Genomic DNA, 9,670 nt, shown 5'->3' on the forward strand with positions numbered 1-9,670 from the left:
AGAGAGTGTGTGTGTGTGTGTGAGTGAGTGAGTGTTAGAGAGTGTGTGTGTGTGTGTGAGTGAGTGAGTGTTAGAGAGTGTGTGTGTGTGTGTGAGTGAGTGAGTGTTAGAGAGTGTGTGTGTGTGTGTGAGTGAGTGAGTGTTAGAGAGTGTGTGTGTGTGTGTGAGTGAGTGAGTGTTAGAGAGTGTGTGTGTGTGTGTGAGTGAGTGAGTGTTAGAGAGTGTGTGTGTGTGTGTGAGTGAGTGAGTGTTAGAGAGTGTGTGTGTGTGTGTGTGTGAGTGTGTGATGCTCTGCAGGACTCATTCTGTTTGAGGATAAATCCCATCCGTCTCTACAGGATCAGCGTGTTTAATCTCCCACAATCCCTCACTGTAGTGACACACAATCAGGTCTCTGCGCGCAACCCTTCACACCGCATACTGTACATCTGATAGCTTTCACTGCCCTCAGAAACATACGGCTGACCCTAAACGTGACCTCTGACCCCTGACAGAGAGGACTGTGGGAAATAAAGCTGCATGCACTTGACCTGATTTGATTGATGAATGAACACAGTAATCTTCATCAGAGGATGAGAGTGAATGTTAATGAAGCAAATAAAAGTCGCATTAAACACAGGACATTGATGATATTACCCAGCGTTCCGCGTGTGTTTAATATTATAAACATGATTCTGACTGCATCTTCCACTGATGAGATCAGCAAATAACTCATTCGGTGAAGCCCATCAGTGTTCAGTTACTCTCAGACTCCTTGAACTCGTAATTTTGACGCATTTGGCAGAAATGAATCAGTTGAATGTGTCAGATGATCCTGAAGCCTTTAACAGAGTCTGTGAGCACAAAGACTCTCAGTGAAGGAGAGAATGAAGCAGGGAGATGAATAATCTCATGTTTGCAAACATTCAGCCGGTTCAGCGAGCTGGAAGTAACTCTGCTGTGTTATTGAGGTCAGCGAGTCGCTGGCAGATCGAGTGGAACGAACGAGTCTTGAACGAGTCACTGATTCACATCCGCTCCGCGCTGGCCCTTCACAAACATCACACATCATCACAACAAATGCTGAAAAAACGATCAACAGCAAAAGTTTATTCAAACACATGCTCTGGAATTGAGTTTCAGTCGTTTCTGAAGAGGAAATCAGATGAAGAATCAGAACAGAACCAGGATCATGTGTCCGCATATTATTTTTTGTCATTACAATACAAATGTAAAAATATCTGTCATGCCAATAAAGAAGCTTAAACTGAAACTGTGAGTTTATGGGACATTTTCAGTTTACAAATGTCAGTATCTCTATATCATCACTTCACATACAGACTGTGATCACACATGAACTAAATCTATGATCTCATGAGAACATGAGGTTTCTCACAGAAACACGCACTCATCAGCGTCCATTACTCCAGAACATCAAAAGAAGGAACAACACAGATGATCTTGAATGTGGTTGGATTCAATAATGTACCAGAAACATTAAGATTGTATCTGTAAGATGATGAAACTGTTTCACAACAGTGTAAAGACTCTGCACCTAAAACCAATTAATGATGTGCTTAAAAACCTATAAATACAAATAAAACAGAATAACAATAAATGACAGTCTTATACAACTACAGTATTTAAATGTCTTCTGCCATCATCATCAGTCTGGAACAGTTCATATGTTCAGAGACACAAACACTATATTAAAGCTCATTCTACTCCCAAGTCTCTTCTGACACAGCAGACTGATGTACATTCATGTAAGAAGCGGAGATACTGACGGTTCAGTCGTTCATGACCCAGATCTCAGATCACTGGAGGCCTGAAGTGCCCTCGCTCACTCACAGAGCTCCGTGATGCACGACGAGGCCGTTACGCCATCAGCACAGTCCTGATGTTCCTCTGAAGAAACACACAGGAGAAATCTTCATCTGCACTTCAGCCTCGTTACCGTCTGCTGACGGAGCTGAACACAGTTCATCAAGGCTACAGATAAAGCAGATACCAGGTATGCTGTGGTGTAGTGCTGTCAAACGATTAATCGCATCCTAAGTTTTTAACACATATGTGAGTGTACTGTTTATATGTATTATGTATATATAAATACACACACATGCATGTATATATTTAAGAAAATATTTTTATATATTAAATATAATATAAATTATATGAATATAAATATATACATGTAAATATTTTCAAAATATATACTGTGTGTATTTATATATATACATAAATATACACCGTACACACACACATATTATGTGAACAAAAACTTTTATTTTGGATGCGATTAATCGTGATTAATTGTTTGACAGCACTACTGTGGTGTGTTGCTGTGTGGTTGCTAGGGTGTTCTGGCTGGTTGCTTGGTCATCCAGCCTCACGTCTGCTCTCTAGACATGGAGACTGAAGTTTAATGCTCAGGTTTGTCCACATCACTATGAGAACTAGTCTAGACTGACTTAAGATCATCATGGACGGCATGTTAATGTTTCTGATGAAAGACTACAATAGCATGTGCTCTTTTAAAAAATAAAAAAAAACTAACTTTTTACAGAAAAAATAAGAATCATGCATTTTGATTTCACGGTGACTTTAAACACCTGTAATATCAATAATACAGATGTATGTGAGCATGTGAGTCAATCATAAATCAATCACCATTATATTAATTACCAGTTTAACATAGCGATGTGTGATAGACCAAATGTTGGAGTCAAACAGAAAAATGTGATTGTAACAGTGTTGTGATTATAATGCTGATGTGACTGTAACAGTGATGTGATTGTAACGGTGATGTGATTGTAACAGTGTTGTGATTATATTGTTGATGTGATTGTAACGGTGATGTGATTGTAACAGTGTTGTGATTATATTGCTGATGTGATTGTAATGGTGATGTGATTGTAAAAGTGTTGTGATTATATTGCTGATGTGATTGTAACAGTGATGTGATTGTAACAGTGTTGTGATTGTAACGGTGATGTGAACGGTTTTGTGATTGTAATGCTGATGTGATTGTAGCAGTGTTGTGATTGTAACAGTGTTGTGATTGTAGCAGTGTTGTGATTGTAACAGTGTTGTGATTGTAACAGTGTTGTGATTGTAACAGTGTTGTGATTGTAACAGTGTTGTGATTGTAACAGTGTTGTGATTGTAACAGTGTTGTGATTGTAGCAGTGTTGTGATTGTAACATTGTTGTGATTGTAACAGTGTTGTGATTGTAGCAGTGTTGTGATTGTAACAGTGTTGTGATTTTAGCAGTGTTGGGATTGTAACAGTGTTGGGATTGTAGTGATTGTAACAGTGTTGTGATTGTAGCAGTGTTGTGATTGTAACAGTGTTGTGAGTGTTGTGATTGTAGCAGTGTTGTGATTGTAGCAGTGTTGTGATTGTAACAGTGTTGTGAGTGTTGTGATTGTAGCAGTGTTGTGATTGTAACAGTGTTGTGATTGTAACAGTGTTGGGATTGTAACAGTGTTGGGATTGTAACAGTGTTGTGACACTCACAGCGTGGATACCCCACCGGTCGAGGGTTACTGGCGCTGCTGCCAAACGACGACTGGAAGTTATGGATGGTCTTTTGTAAAATCTGTCTTTCCCTCCCCTGTCATGAGAAGATGTTCATTATCACATAATTTACAGTTCAGATGCACCTCTATTTCAGCCTGATCACATACTCACTTTCCCAGCGTTCAGCTCGCATATGGCTGCGAGTATCTGCTGCCGCGGCCCGTCTGTTTTAATTCAAAGCTCTTTCAGGTCTCCGTCAGTCAGAGTCAGAAACGCCTCCATGTCCACCTACATCAAAACATCCATCACTGTTCATCAGACAAATCAGACACGGGTTTGATCTGCCTTTGAATTACATTCAGAAAAGAGAGAGGCAGGCGATGGAAGAAACCAGAGAAATAAACCGGCCTATCTCAATGTGTTTGGCACAAGCTCACCATTACGCCACAATCAGAGCGTTGAAGACTGAAACCATGCTGCATTAGGAACAGAGGACGCAGACAGACAGAAGTCCGACAGATGACAGACACACCTCCTGCTCCTCAAAGATGGACTGATATTTCTCCAGAGAAAGTTTTCTCAGAATCCCTGATAACTCATCTGTGTATAAAAACAACAATCAGCAGCAGAAATACAGAGAGAGACATGTGTGTGCAGTGTTGGAGGTAACGCATTACAAGTAACGCAAGCTATGTAATCAGATTACTTTTTTCAAGTAAATAGAAAAGTAACACATTACTTTTAAATTTACCAGAAAATATCAGAGTTACTTTTCAAATAAATAAAGCAAGTTACTTTGTTTTCCCATTTTTTCACCTGCCCTCATGTTGAGAGAAATCAGGAGTAAGTGCAGAGAGGCACTTCCTTCAGGCTGAGGCTTATTAATTTCACTTTTGGGGCCAGTTTTACTAACAGCTTGCGCCAGCGCGAAACCGTCTTTTGGCGTTAAAATATTACTGTCAAGTTTTACCAAAGACGCACAGTGACGAATTAGCACTGAAAAGGCGTGGACACAGTTATTTTTGCGCATGACCTTATTGAATATGCATTTGTAGGAGTTCCCTTTCAGATGCAAAAATTTATGGGAGGAGAGTATTAAAATGAATCACACAACGAGATTTAGTAACATTTGCCCTCGCAAAATTACTGGTATTTGCGCCATTATTTAACGCCCCCCCCCCCAAAAAGCATGTCTTAAACTATTTTGCGCTTGAAATGGCTGCAAGTATTGTTGCTAAGAGCGCATGGTAGAAGGGAGAGGATATTTTCCACACGTATTAATTTATTTGGAATGCCAGAAGAACACATTATCGTTTGTCAAGCCATGTTATTTTTAATTTTCTTCAGGAAATAAAAGACGACTTGGAACCCTCAACTAGGAGTTACGCAATACCAGCTCTATCAAAACCTCTAGCAAACCTTCATTTTTTGGCCTCCGGTTCTTTTCATTGTACTGTGGTTTCTTTATTCGCGACTATGCTAATTTGCGCTGCGCTTGGTATATTGCATTGGCCGATATGTAAATGAGATGTTGCGTCTGTGTTCTTTAATTTGCGCGTTGTTAGTAAATCACCCGCAGAAATTTCCACACCCATCTGTTTTGGAATTGCGTTCTCGCGCTAATTTGCCCTGTTTAGTAAAACTGGCTCTTGGTGTGAAAGGGCCTTTACAGTTGCCCAGAAATATAACTTTTGGGTTTTTTGTTATTAAAAATAAATAAGCAAGCCCAGCCCAGGTGACAAAAAGTAACGTAAAAGTAACGTAACGCATTACATTACTAAGTAATGCAATTGGTTACTTTTTTGTGGAGTAACGCAATATTGTAATGCATTACTTTTAAAAGTAGCGTTTACTCAACACTATGTGTATGTGTGTGTGTGTGTGTGTGTTATTTGGTCCATGTGTTCAAGTGGGCATGAAGACCACAAGTGTGAGCAGAACTTTGGGACACACTTATAGAAAAATGCAAGTGTTTACAGAGCTTTATTTTGATTTTCAGTACTTTGCATTTTAAATTAAACTTCTAAGGGCCAGTTTCACTAGCTTGCTCCAGCAAACCGTCTTTTGGCGTTAAAATAGTACTGCCACGTTTTACTAAAGACGCGCAGTGACGAATTAGCACTGAAAAGTTATTTTTGCGCCTGACCTTATTGAATATGCATTTGTAGGAGTTCCCTTTCAGATGCAAAAATTTATGGGAGGAGAGTATTAAAATGAATCACACAACGAGATTTAGTAACATTTGCCCTCGCAAAATTACTGGTATTTGCGCCATTATTTAACGCCCCCCCCCCAAAAAGCATGTCTTAAACTATTTTGCGCTTGAAATGGCTGCAAGTATTGTTGCTAAGAGCGCATGGTAGAAGGGAGAGGATATTTTCCACACGTATTAATTTATTTGGAATGCCAGAAGAACACATTATCGTTTGTCAAGCCATGTTATTTTTAATTTTCTTCAGGAAATAAAAGACGACTTGGAACCCTCAACTAGGAGTTACGCAATACCAGCTCTATCAAAACCTCTAGCAAACCTTCATTTTTTGGCCTCCGGTTCTTTTCATTGTACTGTGGTTTCTTTATTCGCGACTATGCTAATTTGCGCTGCGCTTGGTATATTGCATTGGCCGATATGTAAATGAGATGTTGCGTCTGTGTTCTTTAATTTGCGCGTTGTTAGTAAATCACCCGCAGAAATTTCCACACCCATCTGTTTTGGAATTGCGTTCTCGCGCTAATTTGCCCTGTTTAGTAAAACTGGCTCTTGGTGTGAAAGGGCCTTTACAGTTGCCCAGAAATATAACTTTTGGGTTTTTTGTTATTAAAAATAAATAAGCAAGCCCAGCCCAGGTGACAAAAAGTAACGTAAAAGTAACGTAACGCATTACATTACTAAGTAATGCAATTGGTTACTTTTTTGTGGAGTAACGCAATATTGTAATGCATTACTTTTAAAAGTAGCGTTTTCTCAACACAATGTGTATGTGTGTGTGTGTGTGTGTGTGTATGAGAGAGTGTGTGTATTGATGTGTATGCACATGTGTGTGTGTGTGTGTGTGTGTGTGTGTATGAGAGAGTGTGTGTATTTGTGTGTATGCACATGTGTGTATGCACGTGTGTGTGTGTATGAGAGTGTGTGTATTTGTGTGTATGCATGTGTGTGTGTGTGTGTGTGTTTGTGTGAGAGAGTGTGAGTATTTGTGTGTATGTACATGTGTGTGTGTATGCACGTGTGTGTGTGTGTGTGTGTGTATGAGAGAGTGTGTGTATTTGTGTGTATGCACATGTGTGTGTGTGTCTGACCCTCGTCCGTGATGGTGCCGCTGCTGGAGCCGCCACTGCTCTTGGATCTGGGCTGTGTGGACACGGATGAGAGCGAGTCAGCGGCGGCTGGTTTGGGTGTGGGTGATGGAGAGGGCGTGAGGGTGGGCGACGTGCTCTTGGACGTGGACGAGTTTCCTGACTGAGGACACTTCTTTAACTCCAGCTTCTGAAACACACACACACACGGTGAGGTTCAGAATGTCACACACACACAGTCTGCTGATACACACCCGTCTGGAGTGGCCGTCGCTGTGGTCGGTCAGGCTGATGTCTGGCGCGGAGGGCAGTGGCATCTGTACAGGACTGGGCATTTCAGCGGCGGTCCTGCTGTCCAACAGACCGGCTGCTCTCTTCCTCTGAGCCACGATCTGAGACAGAACACTGTCCGCACCGCTGCCGCCTACACAACAACAACACACATGCTTCTATAGCGCTTTATACAGTACAGATAATATTAAACAGCTTCACAGAAATAAACAGGAAAATAACATTGTTGCAAAATTGATCAATTATGAAAGAAATTCAATTTCAGCTGTGAATTTCAGTCATTATTCAGATCAATTCAGTTCCAAACACGATCATGTGATTTAATCAGGTTAGGTTTCTGCAGATGTATGATGTCAGTGAGTGGGCGGGGTCACCTGAGCGGTTGTGGGAGTCGGAGGCGTGGTGGTTGACTCCTGCCACACCATTGTATCCACCTGAGGAGTGGGCGGAGTTATAACTACCTGAGTTGGATGGGGAGGGGCCTTTAGTGATGCTGGGAAACTTGATGGACCTGCTGACCACTCGACTAATGGACGTCTACAACAAACACACACATAGCAGTGATCATCTACAGAAAACATGACTCCAATTAAAGAGAACACTGTAGGTGTATAAATAGAAGTCTCACTATATCGGAGTTGGCGCAGCTGCTCCTGCCGGGTCTCTGCGGCATGTTTCCGCTCCGGCCTTCCTTCGCCGCTCCACAGCGCTCCGAGTTCCACGGCTCAAAGTTCGACGGCGGCAGGAACGGCGGGATGACGGCCTTCAGCTTCTCATTGGGCAGACGAGCGAGCGGCGCGCCGTTCCTCAGCTGACAGACCAATAACGATTCAGACAATCACTCATTTCAAGACTTTGACAAAAGCAGAAACTACACAAATGTACCATCGTCGTGATGAGGAAGTCATCTTTCCCACTTCTTGTTCCATTCAAACCTACAATAAAACAGCATCATGGCTTTACTGCACGTTCATTTTTACTACTATTTGTTTTTATTTTAAATTCTGCACTAAGCAAACGCACAAGGAATGTTTAAAGGGGTCATCGGATGCAAAATTCACTTTTACAAGTTGTTTGAACTGAAATGTGTGTTGGCAATGTGTGTACACAACCACCCTATAATGATGAAAATCCACCCAGAGGTTTTTTCAAAATCCCAATAAATCATGATCACTTTCTCAGATCAGGCTGTTCTGAGATTCTTGGCAGAGTGACGTAGTTCTGCACAGGCCCCGCCCACGATTGTTGATTGACACTGGTGTTTTACAAATAAACTTGACTTGACTTGACTTTTATCACAGACCCTGAGTGAGCTGTCATCAGTCCGCCATTGTTTCACCGCTGAAGCAGATGTAGACAAGAATGACTCCTAAGCGATTGAGGTGTTCTGTTGTTGGATGTAATAATGAACATAGCAGTCGTCATTTACTCCCGACATCCGAGCCGCTGAAGACGCAATGGATTACTATTGTTTTTGAAGGGAATGCGCCCCGATCTACCTAAATGCATTTATGTTCACGCAAATCATTCGTGATCCAGCTTCACCTACAGAAGAATTTAGTGTAAGGTTTTTTTATAAATCTTTGCAAATCGCCTTTCCTAATAATGTGCAAGTTAGCAAGTTCCATGACGAATGAGGCTAAAGTTTACCGTCTCTCAGAGAGCGGCTCGGAAGAGAGGGGCGGAGTCAGCAGAGCTCATTAGCATTTAAAGGGAAATGCACCGAAACGGCTCGCTGTGAACAGAGCTGTTTTTGACAGGGTAAAAAGGGTGTTGTTTTACACTCCCATTGAGAAATTTTAACCGAAGTACGTTATAGACTTTTCATTAAGACCCTAAAGAATCATATCAACTTGTGGAAAATGGGCATCCGATGACCCCTTTAAGCTCAAACGGCTCTGGATGAAGTGGAGCAGATCCACGCACCGCAGTCTTTACTCCTGCTGGTCCACGCGGTGCAGACGTCTGCGCTCGGAGCTCCAGCAGGAGGCGCTGCAGCTGCGCTCGACTCCTCTGCTTTCATGGTGGCGTCCAGAGGAACCTCGTCGGGGAATGGAGCGAGCTGATTGGTGGAGAGTGGATTCAGAAGAAACTTCACCACGTCTTTATTCCTAATGAAGGACAGAACAGGAGCTGAAGAATCACACAAAAATCACACAGTTTTACTCTAGAATAAAGACCCATCTCTTAAACCTGGCTTACACATAACACACGAACACATTTCTAATATTCAAATCCGTTAAAGGATTGTTAGGCTGCATTAATTAGGACAACCGGAACCGGGAACACTTCCCATAACACCCGATGTACTTGCTACATCGTTAGAAGAATGGCATCTACGCTAATATTAGTCTGTTTCTCTCTTATTCCGAGGTCACCGTAGCCACCAGATCCAGTCTGTATCCAGACCAGATGGTCACTGCAGTCACCCGGATCCAGTACATATTCAGACCAGATGGTGGATCAGCACCTAGAAAGGACCTCTACAGCCCTGAAAGACAACGGAGACCAGGACAACTAGATGAGCCCCAGAGACAGATCCCCAGTGAAGACCTTGTCCCGGTGGCCATCTGAGACAAG

General features: G+C 42.0%; 1 protein-coding gene across 2 annotated transcripts in view; it reads right to left on the reverse strand.

Annotated features, from left to right (window-relative positions):
- The window catches only part of LOC107729942 (ankyrin repeat and SAM domain-containing protein 6-like), a 27,006-nt gene that overhangs the window by 12,856 nt on the left and 4,480 nt on the right, over positions 1-9,670 (reverse strand). The window contains exons 4-13 of one of the 2 annotated variants that reach the window (XM_016540679.1): positions 9,017-9,201; positions 7,976-8,025; positions 7,719-7,901; positions 7,552-7,627; positions 7,054-7,223; positions 6,803-6,989; positions 4,035-4,102; positions 3,674-3,790; positions 3,500-3,596; positions 1,767-1,887 (exon numbers count right to left, since the gene is read on the reverse strand). In XM_016540679.1, coding sequence (XP_016396165.1) covers positions 3,737-3,790; positions 4,035-4,102; positions 6,803-6,989; positions 7,054-7,223; positions 7,552-7,627; positions 7,719-7,901; positions 7,976-8,025; positions 9,017-9,201 — 973 coding nt within the window. In that variant the 3' untranslated portion in view covers positions 1,767-1,887; positions 3,500-3,596; positions 3,674-3,736. Of the gene's footprint in view, positions 1-1,766; positions 1,888-3,499; positions 3,597-3,673; positions 3,791-3,939; positions 4,103-6,802; positions 6,990-7,053; positions 7,224-7,551; positions 7,628-7,718; positions 7,902-7,975; positions 8,026-9,016; positions 9,202-9,670 lie in introns of those variants that run through there. The other variant, XM_016540680.1, reaches the window with a different exon arrangement.

This window comes from Sinocyclocheilus rhinocerous, unplaced genomic scaffold, assembly GCF_001515625.1.
Source record: "Sinocyclocheilus rhinocerous isolate Xijiao unplaced genomic scaffold, SAMN03320098_v1.1 scaffold2835, whole genome shotgun sequence".
Classification (NCBI taxonomy): Eukaryota; Metazoa; Chordata; class Actinopteri; order Cypriniformes; family Cyprinidae; genus Sinocyclocheilus; species Sinocyclocheilus rhinocerous.